Source organism: Dipodomys ordii, unplaced genomic scaffold, assembly GCF_000151885.1.
Source record: "Dipodomys ordii isolate 6190 unplaced genomic scaffold, Dord_2.0 Scaffold29, whole genome shotgun sequence".
Taxonomy (NCBI): Eukaryota; Metazoa; Chordata; class Mammalia; order Rodentia; family Heteromyidae; genus Dipodomys; species Dipodomys ordii.
In genome coordinates, this window is record NW_012267245.1 from 3,972,111 (window position 1) to 3,988,542 (window position 16,432).

The window sequence follows — 16,432 nt, forward strand, 5'->3', positions numbered from 1 at the left end:
ACACACAGACACACACACACACAGACACACCACACACATACACACCACACACACACCACACAGACACACACCACACAGACACACACACATACAGACACACACACACACACACACACACACACACACACCCCACACACACGTTAAAAACCTGCCAAGTTTTCAGCCCCAGTGGGAGGGGTCTGTAGAAACTACTCCTCTGGCGACCAGCTAGTATGCTGAATGACTTTGGAGAAGGTACGGCTGAAGGGTGAAGACTCAGGAAGTTAACAAATGTATGTGCAGGGCTGGAGGCATGGCTCAGCTGGGAGAGCACCAGCCAATGAGTGAAAATGTCAAGATACCAAGTTGAACTCCAGGCCTCAGACAAAATAAACAAGCAAACCAATAAATGAATAAGTTTGTGTAGGGCTCGACCAGGTTAAGGGCGTGTATGCAGCAGATATTCTGGGATGTGAAGGGCTCCACCTTTGCAGAGAACTCAAAAGCACTTCCCAAACAGCTGAGATGGCCAGCCTCAGTCTGAGTAGCGCGTGGGTCGAGGGGGGAGGGCAGCAGCAATGCCGCCCCAGCACGGGCCTCCTCTGGCTGTTAGCAGCCTCTGTCTAGATTCACAGAGACAACACACCACCTTCAAGATATCCCTGACCAGGAAAGCCACAGGTCTCCCCGAGCCCGCCCACCCACAACAGGAGCTGTGCAGGGAAAGACCCAGCAGGGCCCCCTGTGGGCGGAGGGGTGCAATGCCAGGCTGGGGAGGTCAGCTGCTCAGGGAGACAGCCAGAGCACATGTTCCCGGGACAGTGGGTGGAAGGAAGATACACTTGCCTAAAAAGGAAGAACCTGGGAGGGGGTGGGGAAGGGAGGGAGGGACCAGGGTCAGAGCCCCAGGGCGGAGCTGGGCAGCTCAGCAAATCCAAGGAGGGCTTACGTCATCTTCTTGGCAAGCAGAAGCGGAAGGGGGGCAGTGGGAAGGGCGGGGGGAGGGGGGGCTGGCTGTGATTAACACCCTCTGGGTCTGTCTTCTTGCTATAACTTATTTATAGCTCTGAGGAGTGACTTTCTGCTTTCATGATATTTTAATCTGGGTTGACTAGACATAGAAATCCTCAGGCTGGAGAAATCAAGCAAGAGGACTGTTGGGTGCGGCCTGCTGCTTGCTGATGTTTTAGCTGGGGATACTGACAGAGAAAATACCCACCATATTCTTAGCTATCTCTCCTCTTTTAGAAGCCATGCCCAGTGGGGATGCTGTTAGTCCTAATGATGCTTCATCTCAGACTCCAGGATCTAGGTCCATCTCTCAACATTTCTGGGCAGCATTTGACATCACCCTGAAACTCATCCCTCCCTCTGATTCCTCTTCTATCTTCCCATTTAAAAAGCTGATCTGCTGGGCTGGGTGCTTGGTGGCTCATCCCTGTAATTCTAGCTACTCAGGAGGCTGAAATCTGAGGAACATGGTTCGAACCCAGCCCAGGCAGGAAGTTCCATGAGACTCTCGCCTCTAATTAACCACTGAAAAGTCAGAAGTGGAGCTTGGCTCAAGGAGTAGAAGAACACTAGCCTCCAACACAAAAGCTCAGGGACAGTACCCAGGCCCTGAGTTCAAGCCCCAAGATCAGCACACACACACACACACACACACACACACACACACACACACACACGCACGCACGCACGCACGCACACGCGCTTTGCTGAGCACCTGCAAAATGTTGGTCCCTAAGCTGGTAGCTGAGGACTACCGGAGGGAGCACTGGCCTGGCCCTTGGATTATAGAGATGGCCTCTGATAAGCCTGGCACATACAGACACTCAATGTAAACCTGCCCAGCACCCAGCTTGGCACCTTGTACTCGGTCAGGGCTTGGTAACTTTGGAAAGTAGGTCATTCCAGATGGATTACTAGGCGCTGTGGCGGTCAGGAAGTGATCAAGGCTGGACGTGATGTGCAGGTTTCACGGATACACGTGAACTATGGAGCTGAAGTTCCAGAGGAGCACAGCCCAGGCTGGGCCCAGGCCGCAGACAGCCCACCCCTGTCAGTCCCACGTGGGGACTTCCAGCTCGACTGAGGGACCACGGTAGCTGAGGAGCAGATCAAAGAGCCTCAGATTCTCCCAACCAGTATCTCGGCCTGGATGCAAATAAGCTGTCAGCCTCACATCCTCCTGATTCACCATCCTGGGAATTTCATAGACTTTATTTTGGAGAACAAAAGGGAAACAGAAATACCTTTAGGAAGACATATAGCACATATAAGAAATTCCTGGAGTTAGACGTAGCTCGGCGTGTCGTGTAGGAATGAGGGAGGACTCGACTTGAACAGACCTCAGCAAGGCAAAGTTTACTTCTGCAGAAGAGCGTGCCATCAGCCAACACACTGGCAGAGCAGGCAGGCTCCTCCCTTTTCATCCTTAACCCAGCAGGCCCCGCCTCTCTGCTCAGACTGGCTAAGGATGTAGCTTAATTAACAGTACCTAATACCTCAAATCCAATGTTGCAAAATGTAGCAGGAAAAGGATGTAACTGAAGCACAATCAACAAGGCCAAGCCACCTGGTCAGAGCACAAACTTTTCAGAACAGCAATGCTCACAAGAGTGACAGAGAGGAGGCAACCTACTTTTGAGAGAGAAGATGCTTTTCTCGCATAAGAGAATTGGGTGTTCCCACTGGAGATGCATGTTTCACATCCTTGGATGTGTGAATTTTACTGGGTGCAAAAATCACTTATTAAAGGAAATAAATTCAGTAAATGACAGTGACTCAAAGGTATGGCTCAAGTGGTACAGTAGTTCCCAAGCACAAATCCCCACACCCTCACCAAGGGAAAAGGAAAAAAAAAAAGACAATGTAAGGCCTACCAGACACAAGAAAACACAGTGTATAATATATCAGACTAACGAAACATTAAAGGAAGTTCTGAAGTAATTATGTCTAGAAATTCTATGCCCGCTGCAGGTAGTATATCACACCTCACCAGGGAAGAGATGGAATATTCCATTAATCCTGCTGGTATTACTAACTCCATGAAACAAAATTGAGATTCCTTTCTATCTCACAGCATGTAACAGGGTAAAATCTAAAAAGTTCAAAGTAAAAATATGTAGCGTGAAATCACTAAAAACACTAACATTATGAAGGATTTCCCAGGCTTGCCACGCAATGACTCAAGGCCCAGCAGAAATAAGACTCACAAAGACTTCCAATACTCATTTAGATAAAGAATATAAAAGATAAGTGAAAATGAGGTAAAAACAGATTAGAAAGACCCAAGGGCTAGAGAGGTAGCTCAGAGGTAAAGTACTAGCTAGGAGGGGAGGGGTCAAAGGAAAGGGAGAGAAAGTGTCAGGGAGAAAGAGAGAGTTGGGGGAGAAGGTAGAAGAAGGAGAGGAGGCAGAGGAGAGAGAGCAAAGGGGAGCAAAAGCCCTAATCTCATCTTAACACCACAAAAAAGACCACATGCAGCCGGGCACTGGTGGCTCACGCCTGTAATCCTAGCTACTCAGGAGGCTGAGATCTGAGGATCGCGGTTCAAAGCCAGCCCGGGCAAGGAAAGTCCGTGAGATTCTTATCTCTAATAAACCACTAGAAAAACCGGAAGTGGCGCTGTGGCTCAAGTGGTAGAGCGCTCACCTTGAGCTGAAGAGCTGAGAGACAGCGCCCAGGCCCAGAGTTCAAGCCCCATGACCAACAAAAAAAAAAAAAAAAGGACCACATGCATTTATCCTATAGAATTGACAGAAATGCAAGGGTCATAACTGCAATTTAAAATTCACTGATCATTAGGGTTAGCTATAGCTAGAGAGAGAGAATTAGTAAAATGGAAGATGTTCTGGAGGACAGATCAGAAATAACTACCCAGAAAAGTAGTATAGGAAAACATGAATGGAAAATGAAATGAAAACACTACTAGATGTTGAATTCTGGGTTCCATGCTGAGTGGCTGGGACTGACTGAGGATACAGTTAAGGTGACCATGCCTGGTAAGCTTTAAGGATGAGCTCGAGACCAAGGCAACTAGTTAGCATCAAAAGACCAATCAATGCCTCAGAGGGAGAGTCTAGATAAAAGAAAGCACACTTCATTTTGACCACACCTCTATCCTCATCTCAAATCAAACACAGGTTTGGGGTACTGTCAACTGGTCCACTAACCCAACCCTTTGTATGGGGCCATGTACCCCATCTGTGGACTGATGCACACAGATGAACACTGCTTATTGCCCTTCAAGGTCATGACTTGGAGAAACGTTGAGACTTTGTAGCCATTAGCGATTTCTAAGCAACCCAGCTTAGCCTAAAGAAAGCAGGGTGGTGATGCTGAGTCTTCACACCGATGATACACGCTATAAAATCTAGCTCAAAACAGATCACAAGGACCTAAGGCAGCTCAGAAAACCATCCAACTCCTGAGAGCCCAAGGGAAAATCCAGACAACCTCAGGGTCTGGTGGTGACCACACTATCCAGCCTATAATCTATAATCCTCACTACTCAGCAGATGACAGGAGCATCTTGAGCCAAGGCTGGCCCAGGCAAAAGCACCATAGACAAGAGATACAATGAAAACCAAACTAAAGCAAAAAAGGGGAGAGGGAGGGGGAGGGGGCATGATTCAAGTGGCAGAACACTTGCTTGGCAAGCCCAAGGTCCTGAGTTCAATCCTCAGTGCCACACAAAATAGTAACTGACGGGCTGGATTTCATTCAGTTTACACTGTTCTACTCTGTAAAAGACACTGCTGAGGGATGGGGAGATAGCTTGGGGGTACAGCACTTGTCGATCAGGCAGGAGGGAGGCCCCAGGCTTGGTCCCTACATGGAAAAAGAAATTCCAAAAAGAAAAGAGAAAGAGAGAGAGAGAGAAAGGGAGAGAGACTTCAAAAGATAAGCAGTAATACAAGTAGTATGGTAGTGGGTAGCGTGTACCCACAATCCTGGCTCCGAGAGGCTGAGGCAGGAGGATTCTGAGTTCGAGGCCACTCTGAGCACATAGGGAGACCCTGTCTCAAAAAATAAATTTTAAAAAAGAGAAAGAAAGAAAGCAGCATTGAGGCCTTTCTGATACTAGAGTGTGAGTGTGCACTGGAAGGGAGACAGGGGGAAATTATTTCATGAGGTGCACCAGGCCAGTTGTGCACGTGCTTGCACAACTTCGAGAACTCTTCAGGAACAGATGAAGGAGGAGAAGAAAACTCAGTTCTTATCTACAAGTGCCTGGAAGCAGCATGTCTTCAGGCCAGCCTCCAGCACTTCCTCACCCTGCTGGGGCTGGGGAGGACGGGGGAGCCACGGCCGCCACCACGCGGGAATAGTGCTGAACCCACTCTCCATCAAGCATACCCCCGGGAACTACGCACTCGGTCAGGAGACTGAGGGGAGGACTGGCTGGTAGGAGGGCCTCCCTCATGGCGTCTAAGACCTCGTAGTGATGATTCTGAGATGGGTCCTCAGCAAGAGTCAACGATTGTGTCTGTTCACAATCAGACTCTGATCCAATTGTGTTTTATACATATGTTCACCATGCTCAGACACCAACGGCTATCTATCATAGAACCAGGGTAGGGGGGGATTACAAGTGAGTTTCAACTTCCTTCTAGTTGCAACTTTCCAATTCTTAAAATTCTTTGTGTGTGTGTGTGTGTGTGTGTGTGTGTGTAAATGGGGCAGGCAAAGGACTCTGCACAACACTGTAAGCAGTCATCTGAGCTCTAGGGTAGTGTGAACGCCCTAGCAGATGCTAGCTAGCAAGGGTTGGCCTGAAGCGTCTATCTAAGACACAGGCAAGGGACAAAGGCATTCAGAGGGCTGTGTTCGGAACCTCAAAGGACAGCACCCCGCTGTCCCCTTCCTGCTCTGTTTTTAGCTGTGAGAGTCCAGGACACACTTGGGCATCCCAGATAGAAAATGGAGAAGAGGCTCAGAACTCATTCTCAAGGTAAGTGACAGAACCAACAGCACAACGGCAGGCCTGCCCCCTCTTTCAAGTTTGGAGGATGCTTCTTGCCCAGTGTCAGAGGTGGTGAGAGGGACAGGTGTGGGTTTGTGGGTGCATCTCTGTCAAGGATGTGCTGCTGACAGAAGGGGACACTCTCTGCTGCCTGCCAGGAGGTGGGGGCCGGGGCGTGACTCACCCAGCAGCTCCAAAAGACACCAGTGGCTTACATTTGTAATTGCAGCTACTCCCAAGGCTGAGATCACCATTCAGATACAGCCTGGGCAGAAACCTCAGCGAGGTGAGGCTCCAATTAACCACCAAAAAGCAGAAGTGGAGCTGTGGCTCACTTTGAGTGGAAAAGCTAAGGGACAGTGCCCAGACTGTTGGCCCTGCCGAGCTGGGAGCCCTGGGAAAGCAGGTGCAGCCCCTTCTCCTCTCCTACCTGGCTGTGCCACTTGTGGAAAAAGTGCCTTGTCTTGGCCAATCTCCCCTTTCTGGCTGCAGGACAGGTGGCTGCATGAAATCAGGGTGCTGCTTCCTGGTACCCAAAACCTAGCTCATCACGAGGGAGCAGTTAAGTGGTGAAAACATTGGAACAGGACAAGCAGGCTTGGCCTTCTCAGCCTCTTGATAGTGTGTGCAAAACTCTAGGCAAGGCTTTTGTGCTTCCAGCCTGGTTTTCACCTCACTAAAAAGTGGGGAAGAGCACCACTCCTGGCAAGGGAAGCTCAAGGCAAGCTTGGCACGCCCTTCTGCTGACAGCCAGGAAACGCACAGAAGCCAGCGGACACACACTCCAAGGACCTAAGAGAAGGCCTGAAGTTCAAGGTTCAGGTAATCTGGGTGTTAAAAGTGAAGAATGGCGTGAATGGAGAAGAACGCACTGAATGAAACAATTAGCCAATGCTAACAGCACAGACAGAGGGAAAGCACTGATTGATGGGGACTGAAACAATGACCGATGCCTGGTAGCATGGGATTAAGGTAAAGCCACCGGGTGAAACACTGTGGTACAAGATAGGCAGAAATACAGACATCACCTCAGCACTGGTATACATGCCACAGAACAGACCACGCCTGGTGGGAGGCACAGACTCACACACTGGTGAGTCTTGAATCGCAGACCCACCCAGATGGACGGACACACTGCAGAACAACTTGCCTGGATACTTCAAAATTGTCTATGACACAGCTGGGCACTGGTGGCTCAAACCTGTAACTCCTAGCTACTCAGGAGGCTCAGATCTGAGGATCGAGATCCAAAACCAGCCCAGAGAAGAAAGACTATGAGACTCTGCATCTCTAATTTACCACCAAAGTGCCAAAAGGGGAGCTATGGCTCAAGTAGTAGAGTCTCAAGTGAAAAAGCTACAAGACACCACCCAGACCCTGAGCTCAAGCACCAGCTTGACAGCAAAAAGAGGCCAATGTCATGCAAGAATGCAGACTTGCCAGGCACCAGTGGCCCACGCCTGTCATCCCAGCTACTCAGGAGGCTGAGATCTGAGGATCGCGGTTCAAAGCCAGCCTGGGCAGGACCATCCATGAGACTCCTATCTCCAATAAACCACCAGAAAACTGGAAGTGGCACTGTGGCTCAAGTGGTAGAGCGCTAGCCTTGAGCTGAAGAGCTGAGGGACAGCGCCCAACCCAGAGTCCCCGAGATCAAGCCCCTTGGACTGACCAAAAAAAAAAAAAAAAATGCAGACTTGATCAAAATTAAATAACACAGAGACAGTGGGAAGAAAGAAAGCAAATGGGACAAAATGTTCACAGCTGGCAACTCTCCGTGGAAATAATCACTGTGCTATTCTCATGACTTCCTGCTAGGTTTCAACAGGAAAAGGTCCTCCCCCCTCCCCCCGTCCTCGGAGAGCGGACAGAACCGCCACATCTGCGGCTCTGGTGTCTGCGAGATGCGAGCTCACTCACCTGTCAGGTACTCCAGGACGGCAGCCATGTACACGGGCGCCCCCACTCCGATCCTGTACTTGGGGTGGCCTTTCTTGATATACCGGAGCATGCGCCCCACAGGGAAGATGACCCCCGCCTTGGCGGACCGTGAGGTCTTGGTGGATTTCTTCTTCCCCCCGCGGCTGGACATGGCGGTGGTTCTGGAGGCAGATCAGAGAGCACACTGGGAAGGCAAGAGGCAGAGCTGTCAGGATCCAGGATTGCTGTGGGCAGCACCCTTCCTCTAGGGGCGCGCAGACCCTGCTAGGCACAGGCCCGGCCAGCAGGGGCCACTGCAGGGCGCTCTGGGTCACGTGCGCCGCTGAAGAGAGAAAGCCGACCAGTCTACACCCCAACACCAACATTGGTCATCTGCATTTTAAAGGTCACACTGGCAATAACCGTGAATACTGTCTTGCCTTCATACCCTACTATGTTATGTGTTTAAAATAGGATTTCCTGGTTATATTCCACATACTTTAATAATTGCATTTTCATATATTTGAGACTGGGGTAATATATTTGCAGTAACAAGAAGACAGTGTTGTCTCCCCTTTAGAACACAGATGTAAAAGCCAGGTGCCCAGGCCTACAGGCTCACGCCTATAATCCTCGCTACTCACTAGGTTGAGATCTGAGGATTGCGGTTCAAAGCCAGCCTGGGCAGCATACAGTCCATTTAACTCTTATCTCCAATGAACTACCAGGAAACTGGAAGTGGTGCTGTGGCTCAAAGTGGCAGAGTGCTACTACTAGCCTTGAGCAAAAGAGCTCAGGGACAGTGCCCAGGCCCTGAGTTCAAGCCACAACTGGGAAAAAAAAAACAACAACAAAAAGAACGGAGACACAAAGCCAGACACCCTGGTTCTATCATGATGTCACAGCTCCGACCTGGGACGAAGAAGGAGCAGAGTACAGGAGTTACCGCCCTGTGGCAGGGATGTCTGTAGAGCGCAGGGAGCCGCGTTTCCCCTCGCTGTCCCCCCAACCCCAGTACCCCCCGTCTAGTCACTCAGCCACGTGATCACAAATGCCTCCAGCCAAGGTCTCCTCGACTAGGCCCATCCGATCCACTTTCTACATCATGGGCAGGGCAACTCTGCTCTCTCTCATGGAGTATGTCCTGTCCCAAAAGCTTGTCAGGGCCGCACAAGTCTCGAGGTAAAAACCAGGCCACCACGTAATGCCCTAGAAACCCAGGCCCAGCACAGCTGTCCAGCTTTACCCGTATTCTGAAGTCAGACCCAGGAAGCCAAAGCCTCAGCCACTCCCGCCCCCGGGGCCGCCGCCTCCGAAGCCACAGCTCCCTTTGGCCAGATGTCCTGTATCCCTCGCACCTGCCAATCAGCCCCGCGCGCTCCTCCCGCTGCTCCATCCTCTGCGGGCCACCGCACTGCGCACGCTCTCATGTCTCCCTCCCACTGCGGTGGGGGGACGGCTGTCCCTGCTTTCTGGGGTGGCAGGGGCTTACTCAGAGCCCCGTGCATTCAGCTTCAGGAACTCGATGCTCGGCTCTCCCGAGCCGGTGGGGAGAGAAACCACTAATAAGCCCATAGTCTTCTAAATGGCAGTAACGAGGGCTCCAGGGGGACAATGGGGGGGGGGAGGAAGGAGGCCACAGCCTCCATCCACTCTGGGGTTGCCTTGATGCTTTTTCTACGGTAACTGGACCACTGAGCCAAGTGGACAAGAATCCACGTAACTAGGAGCCCTGGTTAGCCTGGCACATAACACCTTATGCCAGGGCCTGTGGCTCACCCCTACCATGTCTCTACAGCCCCAACGGCACCCCAGGGCATGTGACCCAGCTGTGCGGGCCAGAGACAGCAGGCTTCCTGGGCACTGCTGCGCAGCTGTGCAGCTGGGCCTAGCAGGGGTGAGATGGTTTCGAACCCTTGACCTGGGGGTCCTGCACTGTGCCCTCTTGTGGAATCCAGCCTCGAGGGCTCAGAGTGAGAGTGGAGGGTGATTTCAGACACAATTAGCGACTCTGTTGCTAACGACCCTCACTGCTCTGTGCGACCTCCCGCACACAGCGCATGCTTGCTGGCAGGGAACGCAGGGGCATGCACGTGAGCCCGTTCTCAGGCTTGGCTACCAAGATGGCTCATAGACCAACAACCCAATGCCTTTGGGCTGAAAGCTTATAATCCCAACACATCTCCTCTCTCTAGCAGCCCTGCAGCTCCTCTCCCAATGGGGCTGACTTTGCCCCTGCTCTCCAGCAGGCCTGCTGGAGATCCGGATGCCATTCTCCCAAGAGAAACGGTTAGTACCGAGGCCTGCTAGGACCAACACACATTCTTCCCTTCGGAGGGATTGCACATCTGGGCAGAGTGGCACACACCTGTAATCCCAGTTACAAGGATGGCAGGCAGATTGCAAGTTCAAGGCTGGTAGTCAGCAAGACCCTAACCCCAAAAGCAAAACACAAAATGAAAGAGGCTGGAGGTCTAGCTTAGAGATAGAATACGCAAGGCCCTGAATCCACATCTCGATGAGGGGAGAGGGATCAGAGGAGAGGGGAGGAAGGGAGAAGGGGAGGGCAGCCTGGCCCCATCCCTCCCATCCTCAGCCTCCAACTATCGGCTGCTTGTCCGGCCTGGAGTGCCTTCCTCGTCCACCAGCTGAGTGGCGCTCACCCACCACCCCTCCCCACCACCCTGGAGGCTCCTGCGACCCAGCCACAGCCCGAATGGCCAACTGCATGTTCCCACAGCACCTGCCTGCCCAACGTGACGCATGCCAAGGGGCTGAGCGCCAGCCACGCGGCTGGCCTGGCCCTGGGGGTCAAGGATCCCAGTCCCTTCTCTGGTGGCGGGTGGATGGCTCACATCTCATCTTGACTGACTCCTCTTCAATGAAAGAATCTCGAGGTTTGTGTTTTGTTGTTTCTGTAGTACTGGGGGGCTTGAACTCAGGGACTCATGCTTCCTGGGTCCAAGTTCCCGCCCAGACATGTGCCTGAGCTGAAGTCCACCTACTCCGGAGGTCCTTCATTGCTAGATCAGGCCCAGGCCACTGCGCCCAACTGCCCTTGGTAGAGATGGAGTTCTGCGGATTTTTCTTCCCAATCTCAACCCTCCCCCTCAAGGAGCTTGGGATGATGAGTGTGACTGTGCCCCATTATGAGATGAGAGGAGGGCTTACAAACTTCTGTCTGCCCAGGCCGGCCTCCAGCTGCAATCCTTCTGACCTCAGCCTCCCAAGTAACAAGGATTACAAGGGAGAGCCACTGGCACCTGACTACACAAGGGGGATTTTAGGGGCTGGCCTCAGAGTGAAGCATGCCGCTCCTGACAACAAGCTCTTACCTAGGATGTGGCTACAAGAGCTCATGTGATTGCAGGAGAGACTGGGAAATGGCATGGTCTGGGGAACCAATGCCCCTGTGGGGCGCTGCACGCTCCCTGCTCTGAGGAAAGGACAGTCCTCTATCCTAGGCCCTCAGCCTGCCTTCAGGTACGGCTCATAGTGAACGCACACGCGTGCGTGCACACACACACACTCGCACACACATACACTCACACTGCCTGTCTGTCATCACAGCACACGAGCCCAGTGGCTCTTTTGCCATCATCAGCCTAGGTCAGGAAGTGGTGCACCAGTCCTGAAGTGATCCTGTGCGGCCACGGTTTGGATGTGGCTGAGTGTCCCCACGGCGTCGTGTGATTTTGTTCTCACGGTAATCCTGAGAGGTGGAAACAGCCTGGCCACAGCGCGCACAGGCTGGCCCGTGGAGAGGTGATTAGGATTAGGTGAGGGCTCGGGGTGGAGCCCCATGAGAGACACTGGCAGCTTCATGACAGGGACAGGGGGCGGGGCACGCACAGGTGCCGCTGGATCCTCTCTACCACCTCAGGACTCTGCCAGCTGCCTGCCGTGGATAACTTGATACAATAACAACAACAAAAGCAGACTAATAGACCAGGCGCTGGCAGCTCATACCTGTCATCTTAGCTACTCAGGAGGCTGAGATCCAGAAGATTATGGCCCAAAGCCAGGCAGGAAAGTCCACGAGACTCCATCTCCAAAACAACCAGCAAAAAGCAAGTTTGCAACATGGCTCAGGTGATGGCCCTATAAGCCAAGCAAGCATCAGACCCTAGTTCAAACATCAGTACCATGCAGAGGGCTGAGAGCTGAGGATCGTAGGGCAAAGCCAGCCCAAGCAGGAAAGTCCATGAGACTCTTATCGCCATTGAACCACCAAAAAGCTGCAAGTAGAACTGTGGTTCAAGAGGTAGGGGCACCAACTAACACTGAGTGGAAACACTAAAGGCAGTGCTCAGGCTCTGGAGTTCAAGCCCCGGTACTGGTGTGCATGTGTGCATACGTGCACATACATCACACATCCACACACACAATGAGCAATACCACAATAAACATAAGCCGCGTGTGAAGAAACCCAAAGCTCATCCCATGGCAAATGGTTGCAGAGCTGGTCACGTGGAGATGTGACGGGGCGATCAGAGGGAGGGGTGAGGCTCCCAGGAACAGGGTGGGTGTAAGAACAAGAGCCCTCTACCACCAGGACAGGCAGGAGGCTGGGCGAGGCACACGGGTGCCCGGGAGGGCTGGCGATGACCTCTTCCCCTCTCTGCATGCAAACCAGCTTCACCGCGCCCAGCCCAGTCTGCAGTTGCTCTAGTAGTCGCAGTCCTGGTGTCACATACGAGCTCCTGCCCTGCTGTGTCCTGCTGTGTCCGTTCCACTGTCTAGTCTGGGGTAGCTTGCTCCGCGCTGAGGCTCTAGCCTTATACACAGGCCCAGCTGATCCCTAACCCGGAACGCCCCCAGGCTAAAACTTTCCAGCTTCCCCAGTGGATTGGGGAGCTGGAGGGCGTGGCAGCTACAGCCCCTGGGACCCAACTAAAACTGCTTTTAAATGTCCCTCTGTTTGCCCTGTCCGGGAAGTTGCACCAGTTTCGTGTACTCTGCAGATGCAGTTTCCAGCCCTTCCTTCCAAGGGGCTAGCCACCTGAGATCTCATACCCTAATTCTAACGCCAGCCGCCCGCCCCTGCCGGCCTGCAAGCCTTCGATGGACAAGGAGGACCCGTCTGCTCTGCCGCCCCGCTTCCCCAAGCACCCAGGCCGTGCCTGCTACCCAGGTAAACACTCAGATACAGCTGGTTGGTTGGCGTCTACAGTGGGCGGAGTTCCCTTAGCAAAGGGGAGGGCAACTTTTCCCAGAGCTGTGGCTTATGGGCTTCCAAACCTTTCTCTGGGAGCGTTCACATACACACGCTTGGTGAAGTGCGGTGAGGGTCCAGCCCCATGGAAGCTGGGGAGCCTGTTGGACCAGGAAGGACCCCTCCAATGCCCTGCTCGCTGAGGCTTATGAATAATTCCAGGGCTCCACTGGCCTCTCCTCTGGCCACACACACACACACACACACACACACACACACACACCCGTGGAATGATCAGTGCTGAACTCTCCACTGGCCTCTCCTCTGGCCACACCCACACATCCACACACACCCACACACACCCACACCCACACCCACACCCACACACACACACACCCGTGGAATGATCAGTGCTGAACTCTTTCATTATCTAAGCAATGACTGGAACCGTGTTCAGAGAGCCTGTGTTCCAGCCCGAGCCATCAGCGCTGCCGGGGAGAGAGGGCTGCTCACTTTGCCTACAGGACACACACACCCTGCATCCACATGCATCTGTCACCTTTCTTTTTGTCGGTCATGGGGCTTGAACACTGGGCCTGAATGCTGTCCCTCCGACTAGTTTCTATCACTTGAGCCACTGCACCACTTCTGGTGTTTTTCTGAGTGGTTTACTGCAGGTAAACTGCAGGTCTCACAGTCTTTCCTGTCTGGGCTGCCTTTGAACCGAGATCCTCAGATCTCGGCCTCCTGAGTAGCTAGGATGACAGGCGTGAGCCACCGGCGCCCGGTGCATCTGTCACCTTTCTATCAGCTCCAATCATTAGGCAACTCTCAGACAATGCACTCTGTGGAGTATTCTCTGTGGTCTCTTCCTATCATGGCTGGTGTTAACAGCACTGCTGTCGGGTCCCTGGAAACGTAAGTATATACACTACACAGCCATGGCTCCAAAGCTGGGCTTTCACAAGCTGCTCATTGATTGGCTTAGAACAGAGATCTATTCTTAAGCCCTAACCAATCAGGAGAAATATGTCTCCATTCAATACACACCAAATGATAAAATAAGCCCAAGAGTTAAGGAACCTAGAGAACCACAGTCCACCCTCAGATATCAGAGGGATTGCAAATGGAAGACACAGACCAAGGAAGACAGAAGATAAATCCTACACCATGCTTTTTAAAACATTTTTCTTGGTCATGCATTAGGCTTTTAGTGGGGGGGGGGCGGGGGAACAACCCAAACACAAGTGTCACTCATCACAAGCAGAAAAATTTGTGGGAAACTAGGCAGGGAGAGAAAACTCCACCTCTGCAGGGCAAAGGGACTTGCACACCACTTTAATACCAACTCACTCTGCTGCTTCACAAGGAAACTTTCCCACTTGCCTTCTCTCAGTCCCTACGGCTGCGCTGGACTCTAAGATAACCAGTCTAAGGGAAAGCCTTTAAGAGGAAAAGGGTTAGAGGCATGGCTCAGTTGGTAGAGTGCCAGCCAATGAGGGAGTGTCAGGTACTGAGTTCCAGTCCCGGTCTTGGACAAAAATAAGCAAATAAAAAGAGGAAAGTTAAATGCAAGCTTCAGAGGGCAGAACTTTGGTCAGGCCTGGCATCCGGAAGCCAGCTACTCAGAAGCTGCAGAATAAAGGAAGAGTTCCCAATGAGAATAAAAGAGCACAGATGAGCATGGTAGTTTTGCACCTGTGATCCCAGTGAGGCGTGGGAGGGGTGGGGGAAGAGGAGGAGGATCCCAGTCCAAGGCTGTTCCCAGGCAAAAGCGCCAGACCCTATCTGAAAAAAAAAATGAAAGCAAAAAGAGTTGGGCACATTGCTCAAGTGATAAGAGTCCTAAACTCACACCCCAACACCCCTCCCCCCCCCAAAAAAAAAGATTTTAAAAAAACATCCACCTGCCCACATCTTTCTCCGGCTCAGGACCCTTTAGGGGGATCTTTAATGCACTTCTGGTTTGATCAAGATCCTTTATGATTTGCCCCATTGGCTTTACCTGACTAGGATTCTGCCACCTAGATCTCTGGCAGTTCCCCCAAAGCCCCTCCACTGTCTCCTCGGATCTGCACATGTGGTTCCAGTCCTCACACACTGGTCCCCATCTGCCTTCCTTCCGGTGCCTGAGAAGCACTCATTTCCCGGCTAAGTTACAGTTACTGCCCTTCCTGGAAGCTCCTGTGGTCTCTTGCCCTGACCACCTAATGGTGCCACGCCTGTCTCCTCTTCCTAAGGTCAGCGTTCCCGGGCAAGCCTGGGCCTTTCTCCATCTGTATGTTGTCTCCTCTGTACGAAGCAGAGCCAATTCTCAGGAGTATTTGTTGAAAGACTGCAAGACACCAGCTGGTCAGGTTAGAGCCTGGCAAACTAGCAATATGAGTCTTTGGAATGCAGAGCTGAGTGTTCAGGCCCACTCAGAAGAACTGAGGCTTGCTGGTCCTTTAAAGAGGGAAGGGCTCAAAGGACAGGTATGCCCCATTCTGCCCTTCCTCATTCCAGGACAGGGGGTCCACAAAGCCCCCTTTAGTGACATTTGAAATAAGAATCAGAGGTTGGATCTGACTGAACACCAACCACACGAAGATTCTGTCTTGTTTTCTCACTGAAGGTTTTTCAGTTAACACTTTTTTTTTTTGATTGGTTGTGGGGCTTGAACTCTGGGACTGTGCCCTGTTCCTGAGCTCTTCAGCTCAAGACGAAGGTTCTACCACTTGAGCCACAGCGCCACTTTCGGTTTTCTGGTGCTTAATTGGAGAGAAGAGTCTCACAGACTTTTCTGCCCAGGCTGGCTTTGAACCGCGATCCTCAGATCTCAGCCTCCTGAGTAGCTAGGATGACAGGCGTGAGCCACCAGTGCCCAGCTTGCCCTTTTATTTAAATACATCTTAAATGAATGGAGACAGCGTGAGCTCTGAGGTACACTACAGGTGGCTCCCAAGAATACAACTCCCTAGCCCTAGCCCCAATCTGGTGAAAAGCAGGCCAGTGATGTTTGGTGGCACTAGAATGTCACAAGAAGTTCCAGAACACTCTCAAAGTTTACCGAAGCTCTCCCTAAATCAGATTCTGCTGCAAACATTTTTCTTTTTCAGTTCCAACCCCCTCCCGGCTTATCTGGGAGCAACAAATCAAAAGAATAGACCAGATTGCTGTCCCTCACTCCTTGTAAAAGTGGAAGGGGGAAGAATGGGCAGTGTTCAGGAGTTTCACCGTCGTAAGACAAATTGAAGTTTAGAAGCACAGTCATCCTAGTGGACAAGTCTCCACAGAGTTCGAGTTACAACTGCCCAAGTGGGTACAAGGAGTCTTCATTCCACCCAGGCGCTCGGTTCAGAGTTAACAACATGGTGGACAGCAGACCAGGGTCCTAAGGATGAAACCCTGCAGTATAGGCGACAGGT

General features: G+C 52.0%; 1 protein-coding gene across 4 annotated transcripts in view; it reads right to left on the bottom strand.

Moving 5' to 3' along the window:
• LOC105985507 (core histone macro-H2A.1) overlaps nucleotides 1-8,106 on the bottom strand; it is a 40,325-nt gene extending 32,219 nt beyond the window's left edge. Inside the window, exon 1 of one of the 4 annotated variants that reach the window (XM_013016075.1) lies at nucleotides 7,871-8,106. In XM_013016075.1, the coding sequence (XP_012871529.1) occupies nucleotides 7,871-8,042 (172 nt within the window). In that variant the 5' untranslated portion in view covers nucleotides 8,043-8,106. The remainder of the gene's footprint in view (nucleotides 1-7,870) is intronic. The other 3 variants (XM_013016076.1, XM_013016073.1, XM_013016074.1) reach the window with 3 other exon arrangements.
• Nucleotides 8,107-16,432: the final 8,326 nt, after the last annotated feature.